The sequence below is a fragment of the Anomaloglossus baeobatrachus genome, chromosome 6, assembly GCF_048569485.1.
Source record: "Anomaloglossus baeobatrachus isolate aAnoBae1 chromosome 6, aAnoBae1.hap1, whole genome shotgun sequence".
In the NCBI taxonomy this organism is placed as follows: Eukaryota; Metazoa; Chordata; class Amphibia; order Anura; family Aromobatidae; genus Anomaloglossus; species Anomaloglossus baeobatrachus.
In genome coordinates this window covers 146,603,648-146,629,890 of record NC_134358.1, presented here as the reverse complement: position 1 = coordinate 146,629,890, position 26,243 = coordinate 146,603,648, and the positions used below count along the sequence as shown (strand labels likewise).

At 47.6% G+C, this 26,243-nt stretch overlaps 1 protein-coding gene across 1 annotated transcript in view; it reads right to left on the bottom strand.

Moving 5' to 3' along the window:
• The window catches only part of PRKDC (protein kinase, DNA-activated, catalytic subunit), a 527,347-nt gene that overhangs the window by 269,222 nt on the left and 231,882 nt on the right, over positions 1-26,243 (bottom strand). The window contains exons 22-23 of the mRNA XM_075353287.1: positions 20,572-20,678; positions 9,220-9,310 (exon numbers count right to left, since the gene is read on the bottom strand). Coding sequence (XP_075209402.1) covers positions 9,220-9,310; positions 20,572-20,678 — 198 coding nt within the window. The remainder of the gene's footprint in view (positions 1-9,219; positions 9,311-20,571; positions 20,679-26,243) is intronic.

Here is a 26,243-nt window from a genome sequence, read left to right as displayed (position 1 = left end):
TAATGAGCACAGGGACTAGTCGCAAGGGTGTTAATTCCTGCTCTTTCTGCCCTCTTAGCATGTTAGCACGGCCACAATAGAATGCTAACATGTTATTCGATGCCCGTTGCCCAGCGTCATCAGCGGTGACGCACATACCTGTGTCCGTTGCACCGCCTCAGAATGCCAGGCATAGGGTCAGTGCGTATGATCAGAATACCCGGCACTTCCGATCATGCGCACTGTGAAGCCAGCTGTACGCGTCCCGGCTTCAGAGAGGTCTACTGCGCATGACCGAAAGCATTGGGATTTCTGATCATGCGTACTGCCCAGCGTCTAATGCAGTGACAACGGACAGAGGTACGCACATCACCGCCCTTGCAACTGGTCCCTGTGCTCATTAGCATATCATAAAGAATCTTTATCTATGCTACTTGATGCTGGGACAGTCAGGCAGGGATTAGCAATATGCACCCAGAACTGCTCGTGGTTCTGGGTGCATACAAGACCAGACCGGCTCCTTTAAAGAAGTTTTCTGTAAACCTCTGTCCCCAGATGCAGCCTGATATAAATAAATTATTATTATTTATTATTATAGCGCCATTTATTCCATGGCGCTTTACAAGTGAAAGAGGGTATACGTACAACAATCATTAACAGTACAAGACAGACTGGTATAGGAGGAGAGAGGACCCTGCCCGCGAGGGCTCGCAATCTACTGGGAATGGGTGCTGGTACAATAGGTGAGGACAGAGCTGGTTGCGCAGTGGTGTACTGGACTGACTAAATAAATCTGTATATAAATATATACGCGCTCTATTTGCTCCCCCAGGTGCAGTGCAGTCTCGTCCTCTGCTCCCGATGTCTGCTACTGTCTGCTGTGATGACGTCATGCTCACAGCGCTGCAGACAATAGAGGAGATCACAGGCTGCCCTACAAAACATTGCTTTTGGCAAGATCCCTCAAATCTTGTCTTCCAATGCAAGAGTCACAATCATAGTAATCATACCGCGACTTTACACCATCATGAGACAGTACAGTATATGCTATAGTATTTTTTCTGCATGCATACTCGTGTACACTATAGACCAATGAATAGAAAATGTTAAAGGGAATCTGTCAACAAACTTTCACACCCAAAATTATTTAAATGCGCATGTAGCTCTGTCAAAGAGAAATCCAACAATGTCTTTATGTGGCCTGTCTGCTCTTCTACTACTAACCCATATATCTATATATAATGGTCTCTCAATATGAGAATATACACCACCACCTGCTACTCAGAAATAGCCATGGATATACTGATTCAAAACTAATCAGCGTTTGAATTGTTATGTACACAAAGTTGTAGATCTGAAGCCTCTGTCACTCCAACTCTATTCCTCACATAGTTCCATCTACAGCTGCTTGACTGAAACCCTCTATGCTGTGTGACTTCAGGAAAAGGAGCTGTCAGTCAAGAAAGAGACGGTGGCACTAAGCGGGGAATAGAGCTGGAGTGACAGTCTTCAGATTTATCATAGTCATTTGCATATAAATTCAAATCCTGAGTTTCAGTAACGGAGGAACAGACTGGTCATATAAAGGTATCAATAGATATGTCTTTAAAAGGGCTTCATGCACATGTAAGTAGTCTGGGGTGTGAAATTATGCTAACAGATTCTCTTAAAGGGAATCTTATCACCAAGTTTGGCTACATAATCTGAGAGCAGCATAATGTCAGGGCAGACCGTTTCCAGTGATGGGGCTTTTTAGCGTAGTTTTTATAACACCACTGTTTTATCTGCAGTAGAGTACTAGTAAACAAGCTGCCATATAGTCTTAAAACGCCCAATACAATGACTGGCAGTTTTCTGCCTATACACAGTGTACAGAGAAAGCGGCAAATCAGTGGTGTGGACAGGTTATACAGAGCTCAGCATTTACAAAACTGGTAAAATGGCAGCAGATAAAACATTGATTTTATCAAAACTGCAATAAGCAGCCGAGTAAATTATATATCGCTAAAATGAAGGTCTCTGCCCCTACATTATACTGCTCTCAATTGAGTAGCAAAAACATGGAGACAGATTGCCTTTAGCTGTATTATATAGAATGTTATGGCTATGAAGTTCCTACATACATATGTTATTTCCTGTTACTCAGGAAAAAAGGTTGGGCACGTTATCTTTATTTTAACAAATTGAAAAACACTGCGTTTCCTGGAGCAGGAGAAGAAATTTCTTGTTGCCCACAACCTGATGTGGGCTGGGTGGCAGAGAGGCAGCTATCGGCCAGGATGATGCACAGAACCCAGCAAGCACAGACGTGTACCGTATTTTTCGGACTATAAGACGCACCCTGGTTTTAGAGGAGGAAAATAAAACTTTAAGCAAAAAAATGTGGTCATGACACACTGTTATGGGGCGAGGATCTGCTGCTGACACTGTTATGGGGGTAATGTCCCCAAATTCTCTACTAAAAGGTGCCCCATCCTGGTAATGATCCTCCTGCCTTGTATATGATCCTGCTATAAACCCCCATCCTGCTTATATACCAGCATCCTGCTCATATTCCCCCATCCTATTCATATACCCCCCATCCGGTTCATATACCCCCCATCCGGTTCATATACCCCCCATCCGGTTCATATACCCCCCATCCGGTTCATATACCTCCCATCCGGTTCATATACCCCCCATCCGGTTCATATACCCCCCCATCCGGTTCATATACCCCCCATCCTGTTCATATACCCCCCATCCTGTTCATATACCCCCCATCCTGTTCATATACCCCCCATCCTGTTCATATACCCCCCCATCCTGTTCATATACCCCCCCATCCTGTTCATATACCCCCCCATCCTGTTCATATACCCCCCCATCCTGTTCATATACCCCCCCATCCGGTTCATATACCCCCCATCCGGTTCATATACCCCCCATCCGGTTCATATACCCCCCATCCGGTTCATATACCCCGCATCCGGTTCATATACCCCCCATCCTGTTCATATACCCCCCATCCTGTTCATATACCCCCCATCCGTCTTGCTCATATACTCCCATCCTGTTCATATACCCCCATCCTGTTCATATACTCCCATCCTGTTCATATACCCCCATCCTGTTCATATACCCCCATCCTGTTCATATACCCCCATCCTGTTCATATACCCCCATCCTGTTCATATACCCCCATCCTGTTCATATACCCCCATCCTGTTCATATACCCCCATCCTGTTCATATACCCCCATCCTGTTCATATACCCCCATCCTGTTCATATACCCCCATCCTGTTCATATACCCCCATCCTGTTCATATACCCCCCATCCTGTTCATATACCCCCCATCCTGTTCATATACCCCCCATCCTGTTCATATACCCCACATCCTGTTCATATACCCCCCATCCATCCTGTTCATATACTTCCATCCTGTTCATATACCCCCCATCCAGGGCCGGCTCCAGGTTTTTGTGGGCCCCGGGCGGAAGAGTCCCAGTGGGCCCCATAAACACGCAGACACACACACATACACAGATACATACACGTACATATACATATTTAAAGACAAACTCACAAAAATACATATAAACAGACAAATCTATACAGTCATATACACTGACATACATAGATACACATCATACATGCATACATACAGAGACACACACTGCTATGCTGCATACATACATATAGACAGACACACACATACTGCTCTGCTACATACATACAGACACACACATACTGCTCTGCTACATACATACATACAGATAGACAGACACACACACACTGCTCTGCTGCATACATACATATAGACAGACACACACATACTGCTCTGCTGCATGCATACATACATACAGACACACACACTGCTCTGCTGCATGCATACATACATACAGACACACACACATACACTGCTCTGCTGCAGACATACATATAGACAGACACACACTGCTCTGCTGCATACATACAGACACGCATACTGCTCTGCTGCATATATATATACATACATATAGACACGCATACTGCTTTGCTGCATATATATATACATACATACAGACACGCATACTGCTCTGCTGCATATATATATATACATACATATAGACACGCATACTGCTCTGCTGCATATATACATACATACATACATACAGACATGCATACTGCTCTGCTGCATATATACATACATACATACAGACACGCATACTGCTCTGCTGCATATATACATACAGACACGCATACTGCTCTGCTGCATATATATATACATACATACATATAGACACGCATACTGCTCTGCTGCATATATACATACATACATACAGACACGCATACTGCTCTGCTGCATATATACATACAGACACGCATACTGCTCTGCTGCATATATACATACAGACACGCATACTGCTCTGCTGCATATATATATACATACATATAGACACGCATACTGCTCTGCTGCATATATACATACATACATACAGACACACACACATACACTGCTCTGCTGCAGACATACATATAGACAGACACACACTGCTCTGCTGCATACATACAGACACGCATACTGCTCTGCTGCATATATATACATACATACATACAGACATGCATACTGCTCTGCTGCATATATATATACATACATATAGACACGCATACTGCTCTGCTGCATATATATATACATACATATAGACATGCATACTGCTCTGCTGCATATATACATACATATAGACACGCATACTGCTCTGCTGCATATATACATACATATAGACACGCATACTGCTCTGCTGCATATATACATACATACATACAGACACACATACTGCTCTGCTGCATATATACATACATACATACAGACACGCATACTGCTCTGCTGCATATATACATACATGTAGACACGCATACTGCTCTGCTGCATATATACATACATATAGACACGCATACTGCTCTGCTGCATATATACATACATATAGACACGCATACTGCTCTGCTGCATATATACATACATACATACAGACACGCATACTGCTCTGCTGCATATATACATACATATAGACACGCATACTGCTCTGCTGCATATATACATACATACATACAGACACGCATACTGCTCTGCTGCATATATACATACATACAGACACGCATACTGCTCTGCTGCATATATACATACATATAGACACGCATACTGCTCTGCTGCATATATATATACATACATACAGACATGCATACTGCTCTGCTGCATATATACATACATATAGACACGCATACTGCTCTGCTGCATGCATACATACATATAGACACGCATACTGCTCTGCTGCATATATACATACATATAGACACGCATACTGCTCTGCTGCATATATACATACATATAGACACGCATACTGCTCTGCTGCATATATACATACATATAGACACGCATACTGCTCTGCTGCATATATATATATACATACATATAGACACGCATACTGCTCTGCTGCATATATACATACATACATACAGACATGCATACTGCTCTGCTGCATATATACATACATACATACAGACACGCATACTGCTCTGCTGCATATATACATACAGACACGCATACTGCTCTGCTGCATATATATATACATACATACATACATATAGACACGCATACTGCTCTGCTGCATATATACATACATACATACAGACACGCATACTGCTCTGCTGCATATATACATACAGACACGCATACTGCTCTGCTGCATATATACATACAGACACGCATACTGCTCTGCTGCATATATATATACATACATATAGACACGCATACTGCTCTGCTGCATATATACATACATACATACAGACACACACACATACACTGCTCTGCTGCAGACATACATATAGACAGACACACACTGCTCTGCTGCATACATACAGACACGCATACTGCTCTGCTGCATATATATACATACATACATACAGACATGCATACTGCTCTGCTGCATATATATATACATACATATAGACACGCATACTGCTCTGCTGCATATATATATACATACATATAGACATGCATACTGCTCTGCTGCATATATACATACATATAGACACGCATACTGCTCTGCTGCATGCATACATACATATAGACACGCATACTGCTCTGCTGCATATATACATACATATAGACACGCATACTGCTCTGCTGCATATATACATACATACATACAGACACGCATACTGCTCTGCTGCATATATACATACATATAGACACGCATACTGCTCTGCTGCATATATACATACATACATACAGACACGCATACTGCTCTGCTGCATATATACATACATACAGACACGCATACTGCTTTGCTGCATATATACATACATATAGACACGCATACTGCTCTGCTGCATATATATATACATACATACAGACATGCATACTGCTCTGCTGCATATATACATACATATAGACACGCATACTGCTCTGCTGCATGCATACATACATATAGACACGCATACTGCTCTGCTGCATATATACATACATATAGACACGCATACTGCTCTGCTGCATATATACATACATATAGACACGCATACTGCTCTGCTGCATATATACATACATATAGACACGCATACTGCTCTGCTGCATGCATACATATATATATAGACACGCATACTGCTCTGCTGCATATATACATACATATAGACACGCATACTGCTCTGCTGCATATATACATACATATAGACACGCATACTGCTCTGCTGCATATATACATACATATAGACACGCATACTGCTCTGCTGCATATATACATACATATAGACACGCATACTGCTCTGCTGCATATATACATACATATAGACACGCATACTGCTCTGCTGCATATATACATACATATAGACACGCATACTGCTCTGCTGCATATATACATACATACATACAGACACACATACTGCTCTGCTGCATATATACATACATACATACAGACACGCATACTGCTCTGCTGCATATATACATAAATGTAGACACGCATACTGCTCTGCTGCATATATACATACATACAAACACACACCTTGCTCTGCGGGGCCCACACACGCGGCTCCGGGGGCCACACAAGCCGCTCTGCGGGGCCCACACATGCGGCTCTGCGGGGCCCACACACGCGGCTCTGCGGGGCCCACACACGCGGCTCCGGGGCCCACACACACGCGGCTCTGCGGGGCCCACACATGCGGCTCTGCGGGGCCCACACACGCACGGGGGGACAGGGAGGGGCGGGGAGGGAGTGATGTCCCACATACTGATCAGGTCACGGTGCAGATGGGGCCCACACAGCGCTGGAGGGAAGCGATGTGCTGAGGGTCACTGGCTGGCACTGTAACTCCTTCATCTGTGTGACCGAGCAGGACGCCGGCCGGTAGCTCCGCCCACAGATGATGCTCAATGCAGGAGAACACAGTGAACGCTGTGGTCTGAGGGCCTTAAAGTCTCCCCATAGTGATGTTTTTTAGGTTTTTTGCACCCAGTTCAGACATAGAATGGAGTTCCAAATGTTATTCCTTAATGTTAGTAGTTTTTCGTTTGTGAACCCTCCCCATACACACCTATTGCCAATCCACATCGTATATATAGCCTGGGTCTCCGCTTCCCATACACGGTAAGTTTTTTAACTGCATGAGAGGATACATACTAGCTAGGGACCCCAACGTAGAGAAATACTTTGGCGTAGTGTTGGGGCTCTATTGCATTGATCAATTCAGTAGCTAAATTTCTCTTTATTCATATATTCATGGCAGTAATGCAGGTTCCATTTTTCACATTTCATTCTTACAAATAGCTATTGAATTTTTCATGTCAGTATTCACACAGCAGTTTCTGCTATTACATGTATTCCCCTTCCATAGTCACTGGTGTGCATACCTTATCTCCCCATAGTGATGTTTTTTAGGTTTTTTGCACCCAGTTCAGACATAGAATGGAGTTCCAAATGTTATTCCTTAATGAGGGCCTTAAAGGGCCGGCAGCCACAGTTTCCAGTGCCAAGGACTGCTGTCCCCGGAACTCGGCCCGGGGGCAACAGAACTGACGAGGCCGAGTGGGCCCCCCCAGCTCTCCAGGGCCCCGGCATTTGCCCGGGTATGCCGCGTGCTGACGCCGGCCCTGCCCCCATCCATCCTGTTCATATACCCCCATCCTGTTCATATACTTCCATCCTGTTCATATAACCCCCATCCCTCCTGCTCATATACTCCCATCCTGCTATATGCCTCCATCGTGCTCATATACCATCCTGGTATATGGCCTGTATCCTATAGCACAGAGAAAAAAAACCAAAAGTTTATACTCACCTTTTCCTCACTCCCTCCAGCACCGATCATCTTCCTCTCTGCGCCGCTGACCTGCGTTTGTGGAGCCGTTCCCCTGCAGCACGCGATGTCTTCCTGTCTGTGCCGATCAGCTGATCAGCACAGATCAGCTGACCGGCACAGACAGGAAGACATCGCGAGCTGCGGGGGAACGGCTCCACACACGGGGACGGGTGAGTGTACTGATTCACTGCACCCCGCGCTGATAATGATGTGCGGGGGGCAGTGAATACAGCCGCACATGATCACTCCAGGCTGTAATTGCGAGGGGTGATCATGTGGACCGGCTCTTTACTATGCGCGCGTCCCCGCTCGTCCTCCCGCCCACCTGTCAGCGCCGGCTTCTGCGCTGAGAAATGGGCAGGAGGATGGGCGTGCATATGTAATGAGCGGGCACACGTGGTCACGGCAGGCTGCTATAGTAGCCTGCTCGTGCCCCTGATGACCCGCTCCACCGCAGCACCCTCATTCCCCGCAGCCACAGTCAGACCTTAAGACGCACCCCCAACTTTCCCCCAACATTTGGGGGAAAAAAAGTGCGTCTTATGGTCCGAAAAATATGGTATTTACAGTGGGCGTTCCTGAAGCAGTTAAGTGTTCAGCGTGCACATAGTTCTGCTGTCAGAACATTACATATACACATCTAATATCTTTCACACATTTTATTCTGGAGAAATTCCCTACCAGGTATAAAATTGTCTCTTTACTGTATTCCCCAAACTTTGAAGTGTCCTACTCATGATTAGTTGCCCAAATTAACACAGAGATTGACAGGGATTATAGCAGTAGGAGCTTCCGGGAGGCATAGGGGTTAACATTGGTTAATTTATTGTTTTATCGCATTCCCGGTCTTTTGAATTAAAAAATGAATACACTGGATACATTCTAAAATTATCATACAAAATATTTTTCAATAAGAAAGGAAACTTACCTGTTACAAGGCTGCGATTAATCTGTCCCCCTAGACTTCCAAGTAATCTTACAACTCTACTCCTTACTGCTGCCAAAGAGGATTCATCTTTCTAGAAAACAATAAAAAAAGGAGAATTTTGTTACTTACCGTAAATTCTTTTTCTTATAGTTCCGACATGGGAGACCCAGACCATGGGTGTATAGCTTCTGCCTCCGGAGGACACACAAAGTACCACACTAAAAGTGTAGCTCCTCCCTCCGAGCATATACACCCCCTGGATGACAAATCTAACCAGTTTAGTGCAAAAGCTAAAGGAGGACATCCACCCATAAGTAGAGATAGAGTAAAACCTGGAATAACCGGAACCTCTGTCTACAACAACAGCCGGTGAAAACACACGGAACAAGAACTGCCAACAGGCAACAGGGAGGGTGCTGGGTCTCCCATGTCGGAACTATAAGAAAAAGAATTTACGGTAAGTAACAAAATTCTCCTTTTCTTCATCGTTCCTTATGGGAGACCCAGACCATGGGACGTCTCAAAGCAGTCCATGGGTGGGAAATAAACAGAACTGAGAAATAGGCAAAACCTAACTTCACAAATGGGCGACAGCCGCCTGAAGGATGCGTCTGCCCAAGCTCGCATCTGCCGAAGCATGAGCATGCACTTGGTAGTGCTTCGAAAAGGTGTGCAGACTAGACCAAGTGGCAGCCTGACAAACCTGCTGAGCCGTAGCCTGGTGCCTGAAAACCCAGGAGGCACCGACAGCTCTGGTCGAGTGCGCCTTAATCCCTGGCGGTGGGGGCACCTGAGAACATTGGTAGGCATCGGATATGGCCGACCTAATCCAACGAGCTAGGGTCGGTTTAGAAGCCGAGAGACCCTTGCGCTGACCCGTGGTTAGCACAAAAAGAGAGGTGCACCGCCTAAGAGCGGCGGTGCGTGACACATAGATTCGGAGCGCCCGCACCAAATCCAAAGTATGCAACGCTTTCTCGAAGCGATGCACAGGGGCCGGACAAAGGGAAGGCAATGAAATGTCCTGGTTAAGGTGGAAAGAAGACACCACCTTAGGGAGAAAGTCCGGAGTCGGACGAAGAACCACCTTGTCTTGGTGAAAAACCAAAAAAGGTGACTCCGAAGAGAGCGCAGCCAAATCAGAGACTCTCCTGAGAGAAGTTATGGCCACCAGAAAGACCACTTTCTGTGAAAGTCGAAACAAAGGAACCTCCCTAAGAGGCTCAAAGGGGGGTTTCTGTAAGGCCGTGAGGACTAGATTAAGGTCCCAGGGATCCAAAGGCCGCCGGTAAGGAGGAATGATGTGAGATGCGCCCTGCATGAAGGTGCGCACCTGGGCCAGTCGGGCGATACGCCGCTGGAACAATACCGACAGAGCCGAGACCTGTCCCTTGAGGGAATTGAGGGATAGTCCTAGCTGCAGACCGGACTGTAGAAAGGACAGGATGGTCGGCAAAGAAAATGGCCAAGGAGCATGGCCGGAAGAGCGACACCAGGACAGGAAAATCCTCCAAGTCCTGTGGTAAATCCTGGCCGAGGAAGACTTCCGAGCCTGAGTCATAGTGGAGATGACCTCGGAAGGAATGCCTGAAGCAGTCAGGATCCAGGACTCAAGAGCCACGCCGTCAATCTGAGAGCCGCAGAATTCTGGCGGAAAAACGGACCTTGAGAGAGAAGGTCTGGGCGGTCCGGGAGATGCCACAGCATTTCTACGGACAGACGGAGCAGGTCTGAGTACCAAGCTCGCCTGGGCCAGTCTGGAGCAATGATTATAACCCGACGGCCCTCCATTCTGATCTTGCACAGGACTCTGGGCAAGAGAGTTAGAGGGGGAAACACGTAGGCCAGACGGAACTGGGACCAATCTTGAACCAGCGCGTCCGCTGCGAAGGCCTGAGGATCGTGGGAGCGAGCCACGTAAACCGGGACCTTGTTGTTGTGCCGGGATGCCATTAGATCCACTACCGGGGTGCCCCACTTGCGGCAGATTGATCGGAACACTGACGGATGCAGGGCCCACTCGCCGCTGTCCACGGTTTGACGGCTGAGATAATCTGCCTCCCAGTTTTCTACGCCTGGGATGTGGACTGCGGATATGGTGGACTTGGAGTCCTCCGTCCACTGAAGGATGCGTTGAACCTCCAACATTGCCAGGCGGCTGCGATTCCCGCCCTGGTGATTGATGTAGGCAACCGCTGTCGCGTTGTCCGACTGGACTCGAATGTGCTTGCCCGCCAACAGGTGGTGAAAGGCTAGGAGAGATAGGAGCACAGCTCTGATTTCCAGCACATTGATCGAGAGGGCTGATTCGGACGGAGTCCAAGTGCCCTGTGCTTGGTGGTGGAGAAATACTGCTCCCCAGCCGGAGAGACTGGCGTCCGTGGTGAGGATCACCCAGGACGGAGTCAGGAAGGACCGTCCCTGAGACAGAGAGAGGGGCCGAAGCCACCACTGAAGAGAGCTCCTGGTCTGTGGCGACAGAGCCACTAGTCTGTGCAAGGAAGAGGTCCGCTTGTCCCAAAAGCGGAGAATGTCCAGCTGCAGAGGACGCAGATGGAACTGGGCAAAGGGAACCGCTTCCATTGACGCCACCATCTGACCCAGCACCTGCATGAGGTGCCTGATGGAATGACGGCGGGGCTTCATCAGAGAACGCACCGCCAGATGAAGTGACTGCTGTTTGACTAAGGGCAGCTTCACAAGTGCCGGCAGAGTCTCGAATTGCATCCCTAGGTACGTAAGTTCCTGGGTCGGGGTCAGAGTGGACTTGGGCAGATTGACAAGCCACCCGAATTGAACAAGCGTGGCGAGAGTGAGCGAGACACTCCGCTGACAGTCTGCACTGGATGAGGCCTTGACTAGAAGGTCGTTCAGGTAGGGGATTACTGCCAACCCCTGGAGATGCAGAACCGCAACCACTGCTGCCATGACCTTGGTAAATACTCGAGGGGCCGTGGCTAACCAGAAGGGGAGAGCCACGAATTGGAAATGTTCCTCTCCGATTGCAAAGCGTAGCCAACGCTGGTGTGAAACTGCAATTGGCACATGCAGATAGGCATCTCTGATGTCGATGGATGCTAGAAAATCTCCTTGGGTCATTGAGGCAATGACCGATCGCAGAGATTCCATGCGAAAGTGCCGCACCTGAACATGCTTGTTGAGAAGCTTGAGATCCAGGATGGGCCGGAAGGAACCGTCCTTCTTGGGGACTAGGAAGAGGTTTGAGTAGAAACCTCTGAACCGTTCCCGGGCGGGAACCGGAACAATTACTCCGTTGGCCTGCAAGGATGCCACGGCCTGTGAGAAGGCAGCGGCTTTGGAGCAGGGGGGAGTGGACATAAAAAAATCTGTTTGGCGGGCTGGAAGAAAATTCTATCCTGTAGCCGTGGGAGATGATATCCCGCACCCACTGATCGGAGACGTGTTGAAACCACACGTCGCCAAAGTGGGAGAGCCTGCCACCGACCAAGGACGTTGCTGGCGCAGCCAGATAGTCAAGAGGAGGCTGCCTTAGTGGCAGCGGCTCCTCCGTTCTTCTGAGGACGCGGCTTCGCGCGCCAGCTGGGTTTTCGGTCCTTGGCTGAGTTAGTGGACGAAGCTGAGGGCTTAGAGGATGACCAGTTAGAGGAACGAAAGGAACGAAACCTCGACTGGTTCCTGCCCTGGACAGGCTTCCTTGATTTAGTTTGTGGCAAGGAAGTACTCTTCCCGCCAGTAGCTTCCTTAATAATTTCATCCAGTTGTTCACCGAACAGCCGGGACCCAGCAAAGGGGAGCCCAGCAAGATACTTCTTGGAAAAAGCGTCTGCTTTCCACTCTCGAAGCCACAAGATCCTGCGGATCGCGAGGGAATTAGCGGAAGCCACCGCCGTGCGGTGAGAAGCCTCCAGAATGGCAGACATGGCATAGGATGAAAAAGCCGAAGCGTGGGAAGTTAAGGCAACCATCTCGGGTATAGAGTCCCTGGCGAGGGAATGTATCTCCGCCAGAGAAGCAGAGACTGCCTTAAGAGCCCACACTGCTGCAAAGGACGGGGAGAACAAAGCTCCTGCCGCCTCATATACAGATTTGGCCAGAAGGTCAACCTAGCGGTCAGTGGGATCCTTAAGAGAGGTGCCATCGGCCACAGATACGACTGTCCGGGCTGAGATTCTAGACACCGGAGGGTCTACCTTTGGTGAGTGAGCCCACTCCTTGACCACTTCTGGTGGAAAGGGAAAACGGTCATCAGAACTACGCTTCGGGAAGCGTTTGTCAGGACATGCCCTGGGCTTGGTAACAGTGGCCTGAAAACTGGAGTGGTAAAAAAACATACTCCTTGTTCTCTTAGGTGAGGTAAACTGGTGTATTTCTACCAGAGAGGCTTGTTCCTCTGACACTGGTGGATTGAGGTTCAGTACGGAGTTAATGGATGCAATCAAGTCACTAACATCCGCATCACCCTCAGATAAATCAATGGGGTACATAGAGGTAGCGTCTGAGCCCACAGTAAAAGTATCCTCCTCGCCCTGCAATTCAGCTCGTGAATCAGAGCCGTGGGACGAGGAAGGAGAAGAGTCCCTGCGTCTCCGTTTAGGAGGATGGGGTCCTAAAACATGCTCTGTTAGCTCTGCAGAGCGAGTCGGAGCAGCAGAGGCGCCCTGAGAAGGGGGCTGATGCATGGTCAGCAGAGCCCGGGACAGCTGTCCCATGGAGTCGGCAAAAGACTGGGAGATAGCTTTGGAAAACGATGCTACCCAAGCCGGGGGTTCAGCCACCGGGGCCGGAGCAGCCGGAGGGACCCCTGAGGAGGCTCCAGGCTGAGGCACCACCATGTTAGAGCAGGCATCACAATGTGGATATGTGCTCGGTTCAGCAGAATGAGCTGACATGCAGTGCATATAGAGTACAGCCTTGCAGCCTTGCTCCTAGTGAGAGGCATGCTGCTAAGGTGGAGGCTCTGCAGTAAAGAATACACTCCTTTAGAATGACCCCCTGAGAGTGTATAATAAAGCCCACAACCAGAGGTTGTGGCTTACCAGACCGGTTTTTGTGTGCCCTCCGGATTCCACAGCTCAGACCCCCAGGGATGCAGAAGTTGCAGCAGCCAGCGCCGATCAGTGTGTGAACGCTGATAAAATGGCGCCGGATAGAGGAGGGGAGGCGGGGTTTAGCCCAAGAGCGGGAACCGGAGGGCCAAGGAGAGATACAGGGGAGGGAAACATCTCCTCAGAGAGGAGTGTCCTCCCCTCTGCTGACCGGCCGGTGGGCGGCGCCGCACTGTTCCCCTGCATGACTGACATGCAGGGGAACTGAAAACGAAACTAGGCCGCAACTGAAGCCGGGGCCTAGATTTTTAAATGCGGCCGACGAGCAGGCACCCTCGGCGCGGTTCTCAGGAAAAACCCAGAGAACCGGCCGGAAATCACAGCAGAGTTAAAAAACACACTCTCCCCTCAATACATGTACAAGGGACCCCTGAATAACGTCTCAATACTTAGCTTATGAGACGCAGGGCCAGGTCCCTGGGGGGGGGTGAGCGCTCCGTCCGGCAGGATCCTGACAGGGCTGCAGATGGAGACCGGTCTCCTGCAAAGCAGAGAGAACCGTGATGGCTCCCACTTCAAGCCAGAGCCTCAGGGGATGGTGAAGGAGCGTGGCATGTGAAGGCTCCAGCCTTGTAAAGTCAACCTTAACAGCACATCCGACACAGTGGGGTGAGAAGGGACATGCCGGGAGTCCAGATTGGACCCGCTTTTCTTCCAAATCTTTGAAATCAGAAAACTTAAAAATCAAAAATCAGAGGATGCATGTGTGTGTGTGACCTCCTGACCACAAAGCATTGAACTGGTTAGATTTGTCATCCAGGGGGTGTATATGCTCGGAGGGAGGAGCTACACTTTTAGTGTAGTACTTTGTGTGTCCTCCGGAGGCAGAAGCTATACACCCATGGTCTGGGTCTCCCATAAGGAACGATGAAGAAAATAAAATGATCCTAGCTGTATATAAATACACACACATCCAGTATATGCATTCATACAGACATATTTACACACACACACACACAGTATATGCATTCATACAGACATATTTACTTACACACACACACACACACACACACACACAGTATATGCATACAGACATATTTACACACACACACACACACACACACACACACACACACACACACACACACAGACACACACACACAGTATATGCATTCATACAGACATATTTACACACACGTCTGAGAGATTATATACGGTATATTTCTGGTTTCAGATGTGATTGTAAGATTATATATATATCTGGTTTCCGGTGTGATTATAGTGTTTACACGGGTGCGTTTGAACGGACATCACATGCTTGTTTACCCTCGATTTTTGAAAGGTGTCAACAATTTTGTCCAGCCTATTATTGGTGTTTTGTGTTGTTCCAATAAATACAAAGGAAATATAAAGTGTATAAAAGAAAAAAAATGTAATTTTCTGGGAAAAATGCTTTTACTTACTTTTGGCCATGACTATATGCAGCAGCTATTAATAATTTACAGGACTATTTACAGTTTCATATGAATACAGAATTGTAATGTACCAGTAAAAATCAAATGCCATAGTGTGGCATCAGATTTTGCTCTTGCACCCATCGGCTTGAACGCTCGAGTCTCATCCAAGTTCAGGGTTAAATTGCAGAATGCTGCGATTGTTTTTCAGAGATTCTGTCTATAAAAAAAAAAGGCATCACAAAAATAGCCAAAGCTCTAAGGCTATGTTCACACTAGAAAAATGATTTTTCTTAAGAAAAATTCTTAAGAAATTTCTTAAGAGTGAAGGATTAGTGCACCTGCGTTAAAAAACGCACCAAAAACGCACCTGCGTTTTTGCCGCGTTTTCGGTGCGTTTTTACCGCTGGTTGCTCCCTGCGTTATTGTGCCAATTATCTATGGCAAATAACGCAGTTAGCTGCAGAAAAGAAGTGACATGCTCATTCTTTTTCTTAAGAAAATCTACTGAAAGAATTTTCTTAAGAAAAAAACGCAGTGTGTGCACAGCTAATTTTTTTTGCCATAGGTTTTGCTGGGGAATGTCTGCAGAAAGGTTACAAGAATTTCTCAAGAAATTTCTGCAGCAAAAACGGACCAAAAACGCAGGTAAAAAACGCAGTGTGTGAACATAGCCTAAACCTCTAACTAAGCACTGTTCTAAACTCCACAAGTCTGGAATTTATGCTAAAGTGGCAAGAAAAAAGCAAGCCATAAGAAGTCCCATTTGCGGATTGCAAAAAGCCATGTAGGTGACACAAAGTGAGCATGTGGAAGAGGAGATGACACCAAAGTAGAACTTTTTGGGCCAAATACAATGTGTGGTGGAAAAGGAACAATGCACTTTACCCTTAAAACACCATCCCCCTCCATCAAACATGGTGGTGGCATCATGCTGTGTGGATGCAGCAAGGACACTGAAGCTGATCAGAGTTGATGGGAAGATGGATGGAGCTAAATACAGTGCCGAAGAAAAACCTGATAGAGGCCTCAAAAGATGTGAGACTAGGGTGTTTACTTTCAAGCAGGATGACCCTAAACACACTGCGAGAGATAGAATGGAATTATTCAGATCAAAGCATATTCATGCCTTTGAATGGCTCAGTCAAAGTCCAGACCAAAATCTCATTGAGAATCTGTGACAAGACTTGAAAATTGCGGTTCACAGATGCCTCAATCCAATCTCAATGAGCTACAGCTTTTTTTGCAAAGAAGAATGGGAAAAATGGCAGCCACATGATATGAAAAGCTGAGAGGGTCCTACTTAGTATTAACTCAGGGAAGCTGAATACAAAAGCATATCACACTTTTCAGATTTCTATTTTTAAAATATTTCCATTACAGTGCACAAACACTTTTTACTTTTTTTTAGTAATACCACATGGATACAGTTAATTAGCCCAAGAAAAAATAATGATATATTTTCGCCACAAAAAGAGAGTACACAGTCCAATTCACATACAAATTGATTTTTTATTTAATGACAGCATAACAAAAAACACCATACTATTAAAAGAGATGCACACAGAATGAAGTAAAAATGGGACCAGCGGCATACAAAAATTGGCATCAAATTTCATTATCGCCGTTACAAGCTGACAAATATTCTAAATATCCAATCAAGTAATGCAGGACAAAAACACCCACTCCTAACAAAGTGCATATAGTGCCTAATTACGTATGCATCACAATGAGGTAGATAGGTAAATGAAAACCAGCATCACTATGAGATAATCTATTTGTCATGTAGAGACTTAGACAATCAATAACTGCCACCTCCTGCTGGTGCTGTGAGCCAGTAACCACAAGGAGTTATATGCGCTATTCTTCGCATGTCAGAATGAACAAGTGAGCCATCTTACCATACACTAAAACTTCCGGATTATAGGCAGATCACCATACCCCATATACGGACCAAGTGCATGGCTATGTGCACACCGTCAACCAATGACACTCAACATACTGCGCCCCTTGATGGTAAGATGGAAATAGAAAGAGGAGATTACCTGCACGGAGGATACGAAGGTGCCACGGTCCCATAGGCAACCCCAAAGGGGTCCTATGGGACCGTGGCACCTTCGTATCCTCCGTGCAGGTAATCTCCTCTTTCTATTTCCATCTTACCATCAAGGGGCGCAGTATGTTGAGTGTCATTGGTTGACGGTGTGCACATAGCCATGCACTTGGTCCGTATATGGGGTATGGTGATCTGCCTATAATCCGGAAGTTTTAGTGTATGGTAAGATGGCTCACTTGTTCATTCTGACATGCGAAGAATAGCGCATATAACTCCTTGTGGTTACTGGCTCACAGCACCAGCAGGAGGTGGCAGTTATTGATTGTCTAAGGGTACCTTCACACTTAGCGATGCAGCAGCGATCCGACCAGCGATCTGACCTGGTCAGGATCGCTGCTGCATCGCTACATGGTCGCTGGTGAGCTGTCAAACAGGCAGATCTCACCAGCGACCAGTGAACAGCCCCCAGCCAGCAGCGACGTGCAAGCGACGCTGCGCTTGCACGGAGCTGCCGTCTGGAAGCTGCGGAGACTGGTAACTAAGGTAAACATCGGGTATGGTTACCCGATGTTTACATTAGTTACCAGCGCACAGCTGTGTGTGCAGGGAGCAGGGAGCCGCGCACACTGAGCGCTGGCTCCTTGCTCTCCTACCATAGCTACAGTACACATCGGGTTAATTAACCCGATGTGTAATGCAGCTACATGTGCAGAGAGCAGGGAGCCGCGCACACTGCTTAGCGCTGGCTCCTTGCTCTCCTAGCTGCTGTACACATCGGGTTAATTAACCCGATGTGTACAGCAGCTACATGTGCAGAGAGCCGGAGCCGGCAGCACAGGCAGCGTGAGAGCTGCAGAGGCTGGTAACTAAGGTAAATATCGGGTAACCACCTTGGTTACCCGATGTTTATCTTGGATACAGCTTACCTCAGCTGTCAGACGCCGGCTCCTGCTCCCTGCTCGCTTCATTTGTCGCTCTCTTGCTGTCACACACAGCGATCTGTGTGTCACAGCAGGAGAGCGGCTTTGAAGAAAACGAACCAGGGCTGTGTGTAACGAGCAGCGATCTCGCAGCAGGGGCCAGATCGCTGCTCAGTGTCACACACAGCGAGATCGCTAATGAGGTCACTGCTGCGTCACAAAAAGCGTGACTCAGCAGCGATCTCGGCAGCGAGCTCGCTGTGTGTGAAGCACCCCTAAGTCTCTACATGACAAATAGATTATCTCATAGTGATGCTGGTTTTCATTTACCTATCTACCTCATTGTGATGCATACGTAATTAGGCACTATATGCACTTTGTTAGGAGTGGGTGTTTTTGTCCTGCATTACTTGATTGGATATTTAGAATATTTGTCAGCTTGTAACGGCGATAATGAAATTTGATGCCAATTTTTGTATGCCGCTGGTCCCATTTTTACTTCATTCTGTGTGCATCTCTTTTAATAGTATGGTGTTTTTTGTTATGCTGTCATTAAATAAAAAATCAATTTGTATGTGAATTGGACTGTGTACTCTCTTTTTGTGGAGAAAATATATCATTATTTTTTCTTGGGCTAATTACCTATGTGTATGGGAGTGTCCGTATATATATTGACCGTCTTTTGAAAATAATTTCATGGATACAGTTAAGTTTGAGATTTTAACATAAACAAATGTGGAAAAGTTCACACTGTATGAATAAGTTTTCAAGTAATTTTGCGCTTTCCTCTAAAGTTAAAGGGTTTTTTTCAAGTTTGACAGGTAACATTCGTCCCATGGATAGGGTATAATTTCCCAATAGCTAGGGTACGACCGTCTGAGCCTCACCAATTGCACTGGTTAAACATGAGCACTTCCGTTCCAATAATTCTAATAGAAGTGGCGAAGATCATCCAAGCGCAGTGATGAGCTCTCACTACCTACCACTCCTATTATGAGTGCTCTATTCGGTCGGTGGCTTTTTAGAGCCCCGATTCTTGTAATTGATGAGAGCCTCATTAGTCAGACACCCTGCTATAGGAAAGTTATCCCCAATCCCAAGGTTAAATTATTTTTGCATGAGCACCTAAACCTAAAGACAAAATCTATAGCCATTAAAGGGTTATTCCAAAGAAAAAGTTATGGATTAATCGTGGAGTAGGGGATAACTTGATGATCAATGTGATTCTAAGAACATAGTTCTGGACTCCTGAAAACTGCATTCATCAGCCCTGTCCTGAATGGAATAGAGATGTGAATGCTTGGCTTCTGCATCCTTGTTTATTGTACTTCTGGAATCACCAATTTCTCTATTCGGCAGTCCCATAGACAATGAATGGAGCAAAGAACACACATGCGTTCCTCAGCTCCATTGAGATGTTGTCCAGCCACGCAAGAGGAAGTTGAAGCCAGTGCACATAGAAGAGAAGAAAACTGTGCAGCGTGGCGATCTGCACACACCTTAGCAGTCATGAACTGAGCCTGAAGTTACAAATGCAGCGAGGGGACCAAGTTACATACAGATGGATAAGTATTAAAATAAGCTCTAAAAGGGAGACTCTGTGAAACATTTATCCTACCCAGAGATATTACCACTTCATATTATATGCGGATTTCTCTACAGTAAGTCATCAGCTTGCAGATACCAAGGTATCAGTTAGTCAATTTTTGGTGCAACCCATACTCCTGACTTAGGAGGGTTGATTCTCCTGACAAATTCCCTTTAAAAAGTGAAAAACTTAAAATATGTACATCTCAATTATCACAATATAGTTTTATCATTCTAAAAAAAAAATATATCTTTTTTTTTTTTTTTACAAACATCATTAAAGGATCATTAACCATGAAATGACTTACCACAGAGAGCGCTTTTGTTCTCTGAATTTGCTTAATAAGATATTTATTGAAACCTTTTTGTGTTGCACGAGACAGACGATCTACATCAAGAGCATTTAGAGACTTATCTGAAATAGTGCAAATGGCAAAATTAAAAGTGAAATATCTAGCTGCACTAGATAATTATGAGTGCCTCATTCACTCAATGCTTAAACACCATATATAATATGCAACTTAAGTGCTGAAATTAGGACACAATGAAAAGAATAAATATATGGATAGGAAGTACATATTGGCATATTTACTTATGTCTATATATCTATACGTGTGTATGTACCGTATTTTTCGGACAATAAGACGCACTTTCCCCCCCAAATGTTGGGGGAAAGTGGGAGGTGCGTCTTATAGTCTGAATGTGGCTGTGGGGAATGAGGGTGCTGCGGTGGAGCGGGTCATCGGCGGTATGCGCAGGCTGTAGCAGCGCCTGCCGTGACCACGTGGGCCTGCTCATTTCATATGCATGCCCATCCTCCCGCCCATCATCTCTCAGCGCTGAAGCGGGGGGTGCGCGCATAATTAACAGCTGGCCCGCGTGATCACCCCTGGCAACTACAGCCTGGAGTGATCATGTGGGACTGTATTCACTGCCCCCCGCGCATCATCATCAGCGCAGTGAATAAGTATACTCACCTGTCACCGTTGTCTGCAGCATCGCAATCTGCTCCTGTCTGCCGACCAGCTGATCTCTCTAGAGAACGGTGAGTACAGCAATGACGTCATCGCTGTGCGCACCGCTAGTCTCCACACAGGTCAGCTGACAGGGAGACATCGCGATGCTGCAGACAACGGTGACGGCTCCACACAGATCAGCGGCGCTGCTGCCGGCACTGACAGGAGGAGGAGCGATGCTGCATGGAGCGAGGAAAGGTTTATTTTTTTTTGTGTGCCACAGGATGCAGGCCATATACTAGGATGGGGGTATATAGCAGGATGGATGGGGGTATATATCAGGATGGATGGGGGTATATATCAGGATGGATGGGGGTATATATCAGGATCGATGGGGGTATATATCAGGATCGATGGGGGTATATAGCAGAATGGGGGCATATTCCAGGATCGGGGTATATAGCAGGATGAGGGCATATACCAGGATGGGGGTATAAGCAGGATGGGGGTATATAGCAGGATGGATGGGGGTATATATCAGGATGGATGGGGGTATATATCAGGATGGATGGGGGTATATATCAGGATGGATGGGGGTATATATCAGGATGCATGGGGGTATATATCAGGATGGATGGGGGTATATAGCAAAGAAGGGAATTTTGTTACTTACCGTAAATTCCTTTTCTTCTAGCTCTTATTGGGAGACCCAGACGATTGGGGTATAGCTACTGCCCTCTGGAGGCCACACAAAGCACTACATTAAAAGTGCAAGGCCCCTCCCCCTCTGGCTATACCCCCCCGTGGTATCACGGGTTCTCCAGTTTTAGTGCCAAAGCAAGAAGGAGGAAGCCAATAACTGGTTTAAACAAATTAACTCCGAATAACATCGGAGAACTGAAAAACCGTTCAACATGAACAACATGTGTACCCGCAAACAACAAAAAAACATCCCGAAGGACAACAGGGCGGGTGCTGGGTCTCCCAATAAGAGCTAGAAGAAAAGGAATTTACGGTAAGTAACAAAATTCCCTTCTTCTTCAGCGCTCTATTGGGAGACCCAGACGATTGGGACGTCCAAAAGCTGTCCCTGGGTGGGTAAATAAATACCTCATGTTAGAGCTGCAAAACAGCCCTCCCCTATGGGGGTGTCACTGCCGCCTGCAGGACTCTTCTACCTAAGCTGGCATCCGCCGAAGCATAGGTATGCACCTGATAATGCTTGGTGAAAGTGTGCAGACTGGACCAGGTAGCTGCCTGGCACACCTGTTGAGCCGAAGCCTGGTGACGTAATGCCCAGGACGCACCCACGGCTCTGGTGGAGTGGGCTTTTAGCCCTGAAGGAACCGGAAGCCCCGCAGAACGGTAGGCCTCTAGAATTGGTTCTTTGATCCATCGAGCCAGGGTGGCTTTAGAAGCCTGCAACCCCTTGCGCGGACCAGCGACAAGGACGAAAAGTGCATCGGCACGGCGTATGGGCGCCGTGCGGGAAATGTAGATTCTGAGTGCTCTCACCAGATCTAGCAAACGTAAGGCCTTTTCATACCGGTGAACCGGATGAGGGCAAAAAGAAGGCAAGGAAATATCCTGATTAAGATGAAAAGAGGATACGACCTTAGGGAGAAACTCCGGAATGGGGCGCAGCACAACCTTGTCCTGGTGGAACACCAGGAAGGGAGCCTTAGATGACAGAGCTGCCAGCTCAGACACTCGCCGAAGCGATGTGATTGCAACAAGAAACGCCACTTTCTGCGACAGCCGAGAAAAGGAAACTTCCTTCAGAGGCTCGAAGGGCGGCTTCTGGAGAGCAACTAGTACCCTGTTCAGATCCCATGGATCTAACGGTCGCTTGTACGGGGGCACAATATGACAGACCCCCTGCAGGAACGTGCGCACCTTAGGAAGACGTGCTAGACGCTTCTGAAAAAACACGGATAGTGCCGAAACTTGCCCTTTAAGGGAGCTGAGCGACAAGCCCTTTTCTAACCCCGATTGCAGGAAGGAAAGAAACTTGGGCAATGCAAATGGCCAGGGAGACACTCCCTGAGCAGAGCACCAGGATAAGAAAATCTTCCACGTTCTGTGGTAGATCTTAGCCGAATTCGACTTTCTAGCTTGTCTCATTGTGGCAACGACTCCTTGAGATAATCCTGCAGATGCTAGGATCCAGGACTCAATGGCCACACAGTCAGGTTCAGGGCCGCAGAATTCTGATGGAAAAACGGCCCTTGGGACAGTAAGTCTGGTCGGTCTGGCAGTGACCACGGTCGACCGATCGTGAGATGCCACAGATCCGGATACCACGACCTCCTCGGCCAGTCTGGAGCGACGAGTATGACGCGGCTGCACTCGGATCTGATCTTGCGTAGCACTCTGGGCAAGAGCGCCAGAGGCGGAAACACGTATGGGAGCTGAAACTGCGACCAATCTTGAACCAAGGCGTCTGCCGCCAGAGCTCTTTGATCGCGCGACCTCGCCATGAATGCCGGGACCTTGTTGTTGTGCCGGGATGCCATTAGGTCGACGTCCGGCACTCCCCAGCGGCGACAGATTTCCTGAAACACGTCCGGGTGAAGGGACCATTCCCCTGCGTCCATGCCCTGGCGACTGAGGAAGTCTGCTTCCCAGTTTTCTACGCCTGGGATGTGAACCGCGGATATGGTGGATGCTCTGTCCTCCACCCACATTAGAATGCGCCGGACTTCTTGGAAGGCTTGCCGACTGCGCGTCCCTCCTTGGTGGTTGATGTATGCCACCGCTGTGGAGTTGTCCGATTGGATTCGGATCTGCTTTCCTTCCAGCCACTGTTGGAAGGCCAGTAGAGCAAGATACACTGCTCTGATCTCCAGAACATTGATCTGAAGGGTGGACTCCTGCGGAGTCCACGTCCCCTGAGCCCTGTGGTGGAGAAATACTGCTCCCCACCCTGACAGACTCGCATCTGTCGTGACTACTGCCCAGGATGGGGGCAGGAAGGATCTTCCCTGAGACAATGATGTGGGAAGGAGCCACCATTGTAGAGAGTCTTTGGCCGTCTGGGAAAGCGAGACTTTCCTGTCTAGGGATGTTGACTTCCCGTCCCATTGGCGGAGAATGTCCCATTGAAGTGGGCGCAGATGAAACTGCGCAAAGGGAACTGCTTCCATGGCTGCCACCATCTTCCCTAGGAAATGCATGAGGCGCCGCAAGGGATGCAACTGGCCCTGCAGGAGAGATTGCACCCCTGTCTGTAGTGACCGCTGCTTGTCCAGCGGAAGCTTCACTATCGCTGCTAGAGTATGAAACTCCATGCCAAGATACGTTAGTGACTGAGTCGGTGATAGGATCGACTTTGGAAAGTTGATGATCCATCCGAAAGACTGTAGAGTCTCCAGCGTAGCATTCAGGCTGAGTTGGCATGCCTCCCGAGAGGGAGCTTTGACCAATAAGTCGTCTAGGTAAGGAATCACCGAGTGTCCCTGAGAGTGCAAGACTGCTACCACCGCCGCCATGACCTTGGTGAAGACCCGTGGGGCTGTCGCCAGACCAAATGGAAGAGCTACGAACTGAAAATGGTCGTCTCCTATCACAAAACGTAGAAAACGTTGATGTTCTGTAGCAATTGGCACGTGGAGATAAGCATCTTTGATGTCTATTGAGGCAAGGAAGTCTCCTCTGGACATTGAGGCAATGACAGAGCGGAGGGTTTCCATCCGGAACCTCCTGGCGTGCACATGTTTGTTGAGCCGTTTTAGGTCCAGAACAGGACGGAACGAGCCGTCCTTTTTTGGAACCACAAAGAGATTGGAGTAAAACCCTTGCCCTTGTTCCTGAGGAGGGACTGGGATAACCACTCCTTCCGCTTTTAGGGAATCCACCGCCTGCAGCAGAGCATCTGCTCGGTCTGGATGTGGGGAGGTTCTGAAGAACCGAGCTGGAGGACGAGAATTGAACTCGATTCTGTACCCGCGAGACAAAATGTCCGTCACCCACCGGTCTTTGACCTGTGACATCCAAATGCCGGAAAAGCGGGAGAGCCTGCCCCCGACCGGTGATGCGGAGGGGGGGGGCTGGAAGTCATGAGGTAGCCGCTTTGGAAGCGGTACCTCCATTTGCTTTCTTGGGGCGTGTGTGAGTCCGCCACGAATCTGAGTTTCTTTGCGTCCTCTGAGTCCCTTTGGACGAGGTAAATGGTGTCTTGCCCGAACCTCGAAAGGACTGAAACCTCTGCTGCCACTTTTTCTGCTGAGGTTTGGGTGTTCTGGGTTGTGGTAAAGAGGAGTCTTTACCCTTGGACTGCTTAATGATGTCAGCCAATGGCTCGCCAAACAGTCTCTCTCTAGACAAAGGCAAACTGGTTAAACATTTTTTGGAACCAGCATCTGCTTTCCAGTCCTTTAACCACAAGGCTCTGCGCAAAACTACCGAATTGGCGGACGCCATTGAGGTGCGACTGGTAGATTCTAGGACCGCATTGATAGCGTAAGACGCAAACGCCGACATCTGCGTGGTAAGGTGCGCCACTTGCGGCACTGCTGGATGCATGATAGCATCCACTTTTGCTAAGCCAGCTGAAATAGCCTGGAGTGCCCATACGGCTGCGAATGCCGGAGCAAACGACGCGCCTATAGCTTCATAGACAGATTTTAACCAAAGGTCCATCTGTCTGTCATTGGCATCTTTAAGTGAAGCGCCATCCTCTACTGCAACTATGGATCTAGCTGCAAGTTTGGAAATCGGGGGGTCTACCTTTGGACACTGTGTCCAGCGCTTGACCACCTCAGGGGGGAAAGGGAAACGCGTATCTTTAGATCGTTTAGAGAAACGCCTTTCTGGGTGAGCGTCGTGCTTCTGGATTGATTCTCTGAAGTCAGAGTGATCTAACAAAGCACTCAATTTACGCTTGGGATAAAGGAAACGAAACTTTTCCTGTTCCGCAGCCGCCTCTTCTGCTGAAGGGGCTGGGGGAGAAATATCCAACAGCCTATTGATGGCTGAGATAAGGTCGTCTACCATGGCATCCCCATCCGGGGTATCCAGGTTGA